Raw genomic sequence first — 12,545 nt, 5'->3', positions numbered from 1 at the left:
CTTTCCCTCGAGCGAGGCAGAGCTTTCGCCGGCCAGGCTGGGCAAGCCCCGACGCCGACGCCCGCCATGGACGTCCAGCGGCTTTGCAGGGGCCCGGCCGGCTCCGAGCCCTTCTGGGTGAGAGGGTGGGGTGGGGTGAGAGAGAAATGGGGCAGCATCCCTGGTCCCAGGGGCAGGCTTTGTGGGGCGGGAGGGGGGTCCCCCCTCGCCCGGCAGCGGCGAGGCAAAGCCCCTTTGTGTGCGCGCCGCCTCCACCCTCAGCAACCGGGATTCAGTGGGGAAACTGGGAGGGTGGGGACGACGACAAAGACACCCGCCCCCTATATCTTTCCCTTTCATCCCCCTTTTCGAGGTGCATCTCTCCCTCCCTCTTTCTCATTTGGTTTTATTACAGAGCTTGGAAAAGGTGCAGGGTTTTGGGGTGTGTGTGTGTGTGTGTTTTCCTGATGAATTTTTATTTTATTGGTGGGGGTGTTTAAGGGCAAGCAGAAGCGAGGAGGAAAAGCTGCAATGTTTGGGGCATTTTTAGCCTTCGACGCAAAGAGTTGGGGAGAGGTGATTTTTTTTTTTGTGCGTGAACTCTGTGCATGGTCTGGGGAAAGGGATGCCTTTCTCCTGGCAGCTGTGAACTGCCCCCCAAGACCTACAGAGGAGAGGCGGTATGCAGATTGAACAGGCCAATAGAGAATCGGGAGGTCCACTTCTTTTGCCCGTCTGCACAGTTAAACTATGGAACTCGCTGCCACAAGCTGTGGCAAATGGGGATTGGAAAAATTCGGGGGGGGGGGTAAAGCTGCCAAGAATGGTGGCTGGTGCTGCTTCAAGGCTCGGAGGCGCCATGCGTCTGAATATTACTCCCTTGGGTTACAGAAGGCCAGTTGCAGTTATGTCCTGCTTGTGGGCTGTTGGGGTTTCTGGTTGATCCCTGTGGTAAATGGGATGCTGGACTTGGGATGTTCTTACCCCGAGCACACAGCAGGGCCTGCTTATGAGTAAGCATATTTAGGATTTGCGCTGCTAGGCAGCCACCCTTCACACCCTTTAACCTGGGAGTAAGCACAGTTGCATATGCTTCTGAGTCAGTCTGTGCATGTCGGGCTCCTATATTGTTTTTCTTCTGTCTGCTCTAGTCTGTAATTTACAGAGTACAGTATGTCTGCACAGTGGAACGCTAAGCATGTTTACTTGGAAGCAAGTCCCATGGAGCTCAGTGGGGCTTACTCCCAGGTGAGTGTGCATGGGATCATAGTCTTTCAAATAAGTGGGCTTAACAAATTATGTTTAAAATTGCATTAGAACAGTCAGCAGTCCCCCACTTCCCTTCATTGCCATTAATAGACTCCGTTAAACTCATTCGAAGATCCCTGCATTGCAGGGGGTTGGACTACATGACCCTCGTGGCCCCTTCCAACTCTGCAATTCCATGATGTTGCCAAATGCCCACTGAATGCAACCTGGAGCAAAGAAATCAGGTTTGCACCTGCTCTGCTTTTGCCTGCACGCATTCAGGATCCTCAGGTGTTCCCCCTGGCCTGCTTCTAAACGTGGAACGGTTTTCATAAAGCAGAAAAAGGGAGAAGCCTTTGTAACGTGTCTGTTTTTTTTAAAATATCTGTTGGATCTGCTTTCCTGTGACTGGCCGCCTGGCAGTTGCTATTGTGGCTAATCTCTCGTTCATCTTTTGTAGAAGTGCTTGCTTTTGTGCTGGTGTCATGTTTAACACGTCACGTGGAAGCTGTGCATTTCAGATGGCATGTTTTACCCTCTTGCAAAACTTCAGAAGACGCCCTGAACTTGTTTTGCGTTCCAATTTCTTTTTCTTGTTCTTCTTCTGAAGTGGCTTCTATCCTTAATGTGGTTAGGGCTGCGTTTGTTACGATGCGATCTAATATGTTACACGCACACACACGACTGTGCGCACCAACAGCTTACATAACAGGCCCACACCTAAGAGATTCTAATATTGGAGTACAGGGCAAGGAAGTGGTAAAAGCTGCTGTCTTAACTCCTGTTGCTTTTCTAAAAACAAAAACGTGTTTTTGCTGACTTCTGGATCTGTTTGTTTGGATTTAATTTCTGTGTGCAGAAGCTACTTAGGCTGCAATCTTGTGTACACTTAACAAGAAATAAGCCTTGTGTACACTTAACAAGAAATGAACGCGTTAACTCAGACTTTCTTCTGAGTAGACAAGTAGGTTTGCATTGCTCGTGGAAGTTGCTTTATTTCTGACATATATTTGTTGGCGCACGTGTTTTAGAGAGTATCTGACACTTGGGGGCAAATACTTTTACTTTTCTGCTCTGTACTGCAATAATGAGCCGTAATGCTCTTTAGTGATTCAGGTATGTGAAGAGGCATGACTCCAGTGCGGTGAAAGTTTCCATGGAGAAATTATGTCTCCTCATGACTTTCTCTTTAGAATTTCATAACCATTGAAAGCTGGAGGTAGTTGGTTTTACCTGGTTCTTGTCATTTGTGTATTGTCCATTAATAAAGTGGCTTTATTATTAAATAAAGAGGGCCTTAATTGCTTAAAAGAATTTATGCTGCATAATTTTTGTAAGCTGCTTTGAGGATTATCTTTTTTAAACAAGCAAGCAGCGGTATATAAATTGCATTAAAAAATGAGTAAAAAAAGAATTTTCAGAAATCTCTAAGCAATGTACAGTCTAATATAATAAAACTCTGCAATTAAAACAAAAAAGCAACTTAAAACCAGTAAGCAGCAGTATGAAAAGGAAGTAAAACAGAAATTCAGAAGATTCAAACACATGAAACAGAGTCCTATCTTATGGGCCAGGGAAAACCTGAAAATAAATATTCCCGTAATATGCCATTTGATCCTTTTTAAAAAACAAAACTGGAAAATCCATGTGTTTAATTTGGCACCTCCACTGTCTAAACCAGCTGTTCCCAAACTCTGGATAATTTTGGCCTACAACTCCCATTGTCCCCTGCCACCAGTATAAGCTGCATGAGAGGACTGCAGCTTTTAGTTTAGCCTTCCCCAACCTGGTGCCCTTCGGGTGTGGTTGGACTTTGTTGTTGTTCAGTCGTTCAGTCATGTCCGACTCTTCGTGACCCCATGGACCAGAGCACGCCAGGCACGCCTATCCTTCACTGCCTCTCGCAGTTTGGCCAAACTCATGTTAGTAGCTTCGAGGACACTGTCCAACCATCTCATCCTCTGTCGTCCCCTTCTCCTTGTGCCCTCCATCTTTCCCAACATCAGGGTCTTTTCCAGGGAGTCTTCTCTTCTCATGAGGTGGCCAAAGTATTGGAGCCTCAGCTTCAGGATCTGTCCTTCCAGTGAGCACTCAGGGTTGATTTCCTTCAGAATGGATAGGTTTGACCTTCTTGGGTTGGACTAAGGTAAAGGTAAAGTGACCCCTGACCATTAGGTCCAGTCGTGTCCGACTCTGGGGTTGCGGCGCTCATCTCGCGTTAGTGGCCGAGGGAGCCGGCATACAGCTCTCATTATCCCTTCCCATTGGCCAAGTTGTCTGGGGCGCATGGGAGTTGTCGGCCAAAACCATTGGCGGGCGCCATGTTGGATGAGACTGGTCTAACTTTGGAATTGGAGCAGAGGCACCTCTCGCACCTTATCTGTGTGGCTCTGTAACTCCCATACGCTAATTGCACCATGTAAAAAAGCAGCAACAGCCTCACACCACCAGGAAGTCTGGCGCTAATTTGCATGCACCCATTTGATCAGAAATAACGCTGGGTGTGGGAAACTGCCTGCTCCTTTAGATCAGCTTCTGATGCCTTTCCCCGAGTGCACAAATCCATTCTTTGAAAGAGATCAAGTTAGCTTTCGTCAACCTGGTTCCTTCCAGATGTTTTAGACCAGGGGTCAGCAACCTTTTCCAGCCGTGGGCCGGTCTACCGTCCCTCAGACCATGCGGTGGGCCGGACTATATTTTGGAAAAAAAGAATGAACGAATTCCTATGCCCCACAAATAACCCAGAGATGCATTTTAAATAAAAGGACACAATCTACTCATGTAAAAACACGATGATTCCCGGACCGTCCGTGGGCCGGATTGAGAAGGCGATTGGGCTGCATCCGGCCCCCGGGCCTTAGGTTGCCTACCCCTGTTTTAGATTTAAAAGTTTTCAAATCATTGGGGAAGGCTGGGTTAGGTTACCAGAGTGGAGCCTTGTCCTGTGTGGCAACACCCTGTTTATGAAACTCCCCTGGGGCATGGCAGTAAATTGATTGCCTGATGTTTTTATGGATCCATTTAAAGCATCTGTTGGCAAGGATTCCTACTTTTTCACACCTCCAGAGGTTGGCTCAATGTCTGTTTTTTCTCCTTTGCTGTTCTTGCGTCAGACTTTGGGTGGGTGTTTGATATTCTGCATCAGATTTAAATTACTTGGATGGAATATTTTTTGATGGGAAAGTTGTGATATAAAGGAGTTAAATACAACATTTTATAGCTTACCATTGGTGGCTACCATTTTTATGCTTAAGCAAGAACAAAAAAAGTATTCCGCTGTTAGTAAGATATTGGTAGGAAATTTGAGAGAGTGATTAAAATGGGCATCTCTGTCAGCCACTTTTTTTTTTTACCCTATGTAAAAACTTCCTCCATGCTGAAATTTTAATAATGCCTTTGTGGGTCATAAGCAGGGTAGATAAAAATCAAAGATTTTTTTAAAATAAAAAATGGATTTTTTATTTAAATCAATTTTTTTATTTAAATCGGATTTTTAAAATAAAATGTTTTTGGAGGAAAAAAATCTTTCCAAAGATAGTGTTCTATTTAAGTTACATTATAGTCCAAAGGCTATTTATCAGGAAATAAGAATTTGTTTTAAGTTTCTCATGTGTGCTGAAACTCAGTCTAAGTTGGGTGTTGTTGTTTTTTTAAAGTTTAACCACATCAGTTAACAAACATGGATACATATGCTATAATGTTATTGTTTTAGTTAAATAAATTGTTTTTCTCCTTCCAATAAAGTACAGCAGAAAAGTTGTCCAAATATAAACAGTTAACGTATTAAACCTCACAGATAATTTCATAAATATCTGTCTATGTATTTCTAATAGTATAACCAAATCGGTAATTTTTGATACAACTGTAAAAACTGCTCTGAATTTTTTTATTATTCTAAAAAATGAAACCTTCATCTGGTTGTAATGTAAATATTAAGATTATACCAGCAGGAATGTCTTTCTGTAAAATATATATATATATATTTAAATCAAGTCTTACTGACTAGTGATTTAAATTGTGATTTAAATCAAATCCACCCTGGTCATAAGGGAATTTGAGAATATGCCCAACACTGTGAGTTACTTGCATAGGTAACAAGTTTGTCTGTCGTCAGATTTGTGCAAGGGTGTGTACAATGGGGTTCCTCTCCCTCATCCAAATATTATGACTTACCACTTGCTATCTACCTACATCTGAAAATTGCACAGAAGATGCCATATATAAGTGATCTGTCGCCACATTATGTTGGCTGATTGAGCATTCAGAGCGTCATGTGCAACAAGGAGGGGGAGAGGCCTGACTTACTTGGATCTCAGTGCCCCCAGTGTGTGTGTGTGTGTGTGTGTGTGTGTGTGTGTATGTGTTCATGGGGGTGCGTACCTGCCCTGAGGTGCTTACAACCGCTAAGCCAACAAATACGTAGGTTCTTGTTCTCCTTGACTGGGTAAAGAACCTGCAGCTTTGAAGTCTCACTTACCTCCCCTTGTAAAGCCAGGATAAGTTGTAGCTTGCTATTTTTGCCAAAGGTTTGGGACTAATGAAGGACTTCTGAAGGTTGGAACGCGTTGATAGCTGGGCTCACTGGCTGTGAAATAGTTATTGCACAAGCCCAAAGTAGCAGTGGAGACTTGCTGAAAGGGAGGTTCCCTATGGAGACTCAGATTTTCCTAGAAGGCATTTCTTGTGTGTTCTGCCTTGCTTGCTATGGCAGTGTTGGTACTACTCTGGAGGGAAGCGTGCCTTAAATCAGATTCCAGATGTGTGCGGCTAAACGAAATTGGTAAGGGTGTGTGCGTGCGATGCTAGAAATTAGCCCGGCACCAGGTGTGTTTCGCGACAGAAGTGGGTCCAGTTGCGACCACATGGAGATCTCTGGGTGCCAGGTCGGCGACTGACATTTCCATCCTCGAGCCTTTTTAAGCTGGTCAGCAGAAGAGCTTATTTATACTGTATCCCACCTTTTTCTCCAAGGAGTATATGGTTCACCCCCCCCCCCCCCCAGTTAATCCCTCCAACGGCCCTGCAAGGTAGGTTAAGAGCAGGCTTCCTCAAACTCGGCCCGCCAGATGTTTTTGGCCTAGAACTCCCATGATCCCTAGCTAGCAGGACCAGTGGTCAGGGATGATGGGAATTGTAGTCTCAAAACATCTGGAGGGCCGAGTTTGAGGAAGCCTGGTTAAGAGGCTGCGGCTGGCCCAAGGTCACCCAGTGAACTTCAGGACTCAGTGGGGATTTGAAACCTGATCTCTCAGGTCCTGGTCCGACACTGTAACCCAGTGATGGCCAAACTTGGCCCTCCAGCTGTTTTGGGACTACAACTCCCATCATGCCTAGCTAATAGGACCAGTGGTCAGGGATGGTGGGAACTGTAGTCCCAAAACAGCTGGAGGGCCAGGTTTGGCCATCACTGCTCTAACCACTGCACCACACTGGCTTCCTAGAATACTATGAGGCAGCTCTATAAATTAAGTAGGTAAATGGATATGGGGGGAAACAAAATGTCACGTAGAGAAGAATCTGAAATATTTTCCTTGAAGCTTGAATTTGTTTTACAGTTGTACCTTGATTGCCGAACGCCTTGGAACTCGTTCTTTTCGGCTCCCGGACGATTGAAAACCAGAAGTGAGTGTTCCGGTTTTTCAATGATTTTCGGAAGCCAAACATCCGGCGTGGCTTCCGATTGCAGCCAATTGGAAGCTGTGCCTTGGTTTTCGAACAGTTCCGGGAGTCAAACGGCTTCAGGATTTTTTTTCTTTAAAATATAAAGCGGAATAGAAATGAAATGAATAAGAATAAGAAATTTCATTGAGGGGGAAACAGTGCCTATACATTCCATTGCGGCACCAGTAAGTCAGGTTTAAGTTGGCCTGGCGCCTGGGGAATTTCTGACAATGCTCCCCACTAAAGTCATACCTCTGGTTACTATTGCTTCAGGTTGCATTCATCACGGGATACGAACGCGCCGAACTCGGAAGTACTGGAACGGGTTACTTCCGCGTTCGGCAATTCGCGCATGCGCAGACCCGCAAAATGACGGCATGCGCAGAAGCGCCGAATCACGCCGTGCACATGTGCAGATGCGCCGCTTCAGGTTGCGGACCTTTCAGGTTGCGAAAGGGGCCACTGTAGTAATTTGCTGTTTGCATTCTTGTACCTGCTGTGATTTTGGTGGGGATTTGTGGGTTCCTAGTTCAACTGTAGAGCTGCAGTATTATGTACTCTGTAGACTAGAAAATATAGGCCTACTTAAGCCAGTTAGATGGGCATGGTGTGGCACAAGTTTTATCATCCTCAGTGTTTTTTCTTCTTCTAAAAAATAATGTTTAGGGGTACTCTCATTTTCCTACTCATATTGAAATACTGCCCCTCAATGAGGCCAAACTTAGATTCACAAAATGTTTAGGGGTATGTGTACCCCTGCGTCCCCCAAGAAGAAAGCACTGATCAGGGTAACTATTAGTGTGCCAAGAGCCCAAATCATTCATAGACAGAGGGGGCTGCCTGGTGTGCCTCTGTGTGACTCACTGCTCTGGTTTTCCTTTCTGTGTGCCTCCATTTACGACTGGTAATTCTGCCTCCAGCCTACATCCCATGTGTTTGGATAATTCAGTCACTGCTGATGCACACAGCGAAATGATCTGTTCTCCGTGGAGGCTACCTGTTGCCTCTCTGTAGCAATTGCTGATTTCAGATTGCCTCCATCTGGTTAGAAGGCATCCTTCAGGCGGGTGACTCTTGCAGAGACAGGGAAGGTGGGCCTATCTTAGTCTTCCACACAAGTCAATTGTTTCAGGTGTAAGAGCATGTCTCTAACATTGATTCGCAAAACACATGGAGGCTTCAAAGTTTCAAGAATGCAGTCATTGGAAGAAGCCTTTCAACACTGAGTTGGCTGTGGGCAGAAAGAAAGGGAGTTTATTGTTTGTTGAAGGTCATGCTAACTCCCTGTTAAGTTTCCTTTCCACAGTTTTTAGCAAATGTTTCCATTGGTGCCGTATGCAAAGTCCAGTGTGTCTAATTTTCAATGTGTATGGATGTCCCTTTCCTTATCCTGTAGTAACTGACTGAACATCATGGACTCTCCATCTCGTTTCTGCTTTTGGCTTTTTTCCAGAGTTTGACAAGAAAGCCGAAACCTTTACCCCGTTCCATTTAAGTCCTGCCTTGGTGGCCTTAATTAAAAGAGCAATTACTGTTTTCTGATTCTGCTGTTTTGCCAGCTAACTTGTAGTCGTTCTAGTAATGGTTGAAAAGAGAATGGCTTTGTCCTGTTCCTCTTTAGGAATGGAGCTGCATGGCTGATAGTAACAGCCTGAGTTTCCAGTGCAAACGGATAATTCACCTAAACAGGCTCCATTGAAACAAATTTGAGCTGCAAAAGAGCAAAACTCAAGCCTCTTAGTGCTCTTCCCTTCCTACTAGAGTATCTCCCCACGTCTCATGGGTTGCCATCACAGTTTTGGAAATTATATCTGAACTGCTGGGATTAGGAATAGGGCCAATAAACACCTCTTCTTTAATAAAACTGAAAGTTAATATACATAAGGCGATATGTGCCAGGCATGTAGGATTATTATAAGTTATGCAAGTATATTGGAGGCTGAACAGTAGTTATGACTGGGATTTATTTATGGCGAGAAAGATGAATAATTGGAGCGAATGTGCCATTTCTCTAGAACAGGGCATTCCAACTTTTCATACCAAGTGGGCCACAAGAGTTATTCAACACAGAACTCTCAGGCCACACGCTGAATTTAATTTCCCCATCGTAAATTAAAAGTGTTCGCAGTATACACAGTATATTTAAATATATGAATTTTTAAAATATTAAACAGATGGTAAGGGGAGAGAGACGTTAAGCTGGCCACATAGCCGGGATAGCCCAGTTTGTTATAGCGTGGTGCTGATACACCGGGGTTGCAGGTTTGATTCCCCACATGGGACAGCTGCGTATTCCAGCATTGTACGCGGTTGGACTAGATGCTCCTCAGGGTCCCTTCCAATTCAACAATTCTGTGATTCAAGCAATGGCTTTTTCCACCTGCCTTGCCCCACCCTCTAGCCCTAGGAGCCTGCAGAAGGGAACTGCTGCCGCAGGCATAATAATGTATATGTGTTGTATATGTGCTCTTTTTATTGATTTAGCACCCTCTTTACAACCTGTGCATGGGACGCAGGGTGTTAAACCACGCTGTGGGTTAAACCACAGAGCCTATAGGGCTTGCTGATCAGAAGGTCAGCAGTTTGAATCCACGTGACAGGGTGAGCTCCCGTTGCTTGGTCTCAGCTCCTGCCCACCTAGCAGTTCGAAAGCATGTCTAAGTGCAAGTAGATAAATAGGGACCGCTCCAGCAGGAAGGTAAGCGGCGTTTTCCGTGCGCTGCTCTGGTTCACCAGGAGCGGCTTAGTCATGCTGGCCACATGTCCCGGAAGCTGTACACCAGCTTGACCTCTAAGCTCCCTCGGCCAGTAACACGAGATGAGCGCCGCAACCCCAGAGTCGGACACAACTGGACCTAATGGTCAGGGATCCCTTTACCTTTTCCTTACAACCTGTGCAGCCATTCTCCTGCATTTTACCTTATGTTCAGATAAGGTGCTGAACTTTTGTGTGCTTTTCTCCCTCTGCCCCACAAGGAGATTGGAAGCTTTTGCTTCCATTTTCAATAAGCAGCAGTTTAGTGTTTTCTCTGAACCCTAAACTGTGGTTAATCTTAACTATGGTTTGTTGTTAGCTGGTTTCAATAAAACATACTTAAGAATAGCCGCATTTGTCTGGGTTTGGATATAGTAGTAAACTTCAGTTAGTTTAAAGATAGAAGAGAGTTTTTTCTGATCTTCCCATGACTCTGATCTTCCTTCTGTGCAGCATCAGACTTTCTACACAACTCATCTTTTTGTTTGTTTCCATGGCTTAGTCAGTGCTTTTTTCTGCAGATATTCATGACCCATGATTATGATGAATGCTGTGCAAGGAGAAATGAAGTTTGGAACTGTTACTGCACAGTACTTTTTTAAAAAAAAATTTTTTTAAAGTCATGCAGGAAACATCTCTTCCTGCCACGTGAAACTGCGCGTAGCAAAATTCTACCTTTTGCACAGCTGTTCAGGAAGGAAAACGTGGCCCTCCTGTCTTGCTTGACATCCCTGAAAAGAGACCGCTGTCTAAAGGGCTGCAGTTTGTTCCAGTAACCCGCTGAAATAAAACGGGAAAGAAAATCTGTTTACTCTGCATTTGTGTGACCGACGCTGGAGCAATCTGTTTGAGGACTGCTGCTTCTCTGGGTTTTTAAATGCTGAGAGGGTGCCTTCCTTGCTCGCTGGTGGGCCCTGTAGCCTTCTGACTCTGGCTAATCAATAGCACCGCTGTCAAAGCTGATCTGGACATTTCTCGTGTGTTTCTGTGCTGCTGATCCGGTGCTCTCCACCTGAATGCCGTTTGCAGGAGGGGAAACGAGAGGGGTGGGGGGAAATTCATTGTTTGAAAAGGCCAGTGCTTTTAATACGTGGCACTACACACGGTAGAGGCAACTCCGCTGTAAGTTACATTTGAGGAAAGTTTATTGTCCGCATTCCCCTTGCAACTTAACAGTTTTTGTTTTGTGGGGTTTTCCCCTCCCGCCCCCATGCCTTTCATACACCCAGTAAATCTCGCCCTTAAAACAAGCTGTTGTTCCATCAGTTGCTTGGCTTTTACAACTAGCTCGCTCTTGGGTTCACAACTCCCAATACAGCATGACCCTTTCTCTAGGTATTTCCCATTTTTTATTTCCCAAGAGGTGCCATCAATCAGGACACTTGGCAGAATTTCCTTTCTGCTCAGAAGAGAGGAACTGTGTTCACTGTTTTGTACTTACCCGTACAGCCCATGTGTCAGTATCGTTATTACTGACACATTTATGGATTTCCTCTGAATAGCTGCTCTTGTGCCTGTTGGTTTTATTTTGGTGCCAGTATTATTTCCACCTGTGGAACTCAGTGCAGCATTTACAAGGGGCCCCAAGGGGTCTGTTGAGATAGAATCATAGAATCATAGAGTTGGAAGAGACCACAAGGGCCATCCAGTCCAACCCCCTGCCAAGCAGGAAACACCACCAAAGCAGATGGCTGTCAAGCCTCCGCTTAAAGACCTCCAAAGAAGGAGACTCCACCACACTCCTTGGCAGCAAATTCCACTGCCGAACAGCTCTCACTGTCAGGAAGTTCTTCCTAATGTTTAGGTGGAATCTTCTTTCTTGTAGTTTGAATCCATTGCCCCGTGTCCGCTTCTCTGGAGCAGCAGAAAACAACCTTTCTCCCTCCTCTATATGACATCCTTTTATATATTTGAACACGGCTATCATATCACCCCTTAACCTTCTCTTCTCCAGGCTAAACATACCCAGCTCCCTAAGCCGTTCCTCACAAGGCATCGTTTCCAGGCCTTTGACCATTTTGGTTGCCCTGCTCTGGACACGTTCTAGCTTGTCAGTATCCTTCTTGAACTGTGGTGCCCAGAACTGGGCACAGTATTCCAGGTGAGGTCTGACCAGAGCAGAATACAGTGGTACTATTACTTCTCTTGATCTAGACGCTATACTCCTATTGATGCAGCCCAGAATTGCATTGGCTTTTTTAGCTGCTGCATAACTGAGCCAAACCCAGAGTAGCTTAGCTTTAGCATAGTGGCTGCATCATGTACCTTCAGACTGTTTTTCACAATTTCTTTTACTTGTTTTCTCCAGTAAGCAAATTCCCTTGTGCTTCTGAATTGGGCAGGCTGGTTTCAAATCTGTTTTATAATATAACTGCAGGGCTTAATGAGGCACGATGCGGATATCAGTGTGATTGCTCTTATTCTGAGATAAGTGAGTTGCTCTGTTAATATGTCCTAATAACCTTGCAGAAACGGATCTGGCCAGATCAGATCAGATAATAATGTTTGCCTACGTAGTCGATGGTCGCTGCAAAGTACATAACATGCATGCTTTCTGATAGTGACTTTTCTGTGCCTGGTGTCTGATAGGCAAAAAAAAAAAAAGGTAGCTTACTAATTCAGGTTATATTTGTCTTCAAAGGATTAAAATTCTAGAAATACCTGTTGCGGTCTCCAGTGGTGCACACTTCTGTGGGCGGGTGAACAGTAATATTAATTGACTGTTAAGTGTTTTGAACTCAGAACAGGCTGCTTTGCTTTGCCCTCCTTTTGGCTTGGAGTTTTCACCCGACCTTGCTCATCTTTTCGAGCCTCTTTGTAGCAACTTGATTGCTCTTTACTCTTTCCTTTAGTTAAAACTGCGGATTGCCGGGATCTTTCAGTTTGGTGCTAGGAACACAGC

At 45.0% G+C, this 12,545-nt stretch overlaps 1 protein-coding gene across 1 annotated transcript in view; it reads left to right on the top strand.

Annotated features, from left to right (window-relative positions):
- Positions 1-12,545, top strand: part of LOC117056344 (multidrug resistance-associated protein 1-like) — an 85,963-nt gene continuing 73,418 nt past the window's right edge. Inside the window, 1 exon segment of the mRNA XM_033166569.1 lies at positions 1-117. Coding sequence (XP_033022460.1) covers positions 67-117 — 51 coding nt within the window. The 5' untranslated portion in view covers positions 1-66.

The sequence above is a fragment of the Lacerta agilis genome, chromosome 13 (genome assembly GCF_009819535.1).
Source record: "Lacerta agilis isolate rLacAgi1 chromosome 13, rLacAgi1.pri, whole genome shotgun sequence".
NCBI classification, from domain to species: Eukaryota; Metazoa; Chordata; class Lepidosauria; order Squamata; family Lacertidae; genus Lacerta; species Lacerta agilis.
This window is presented reverse-complemented; position numbering and strand designations above follow the sequence as displayed.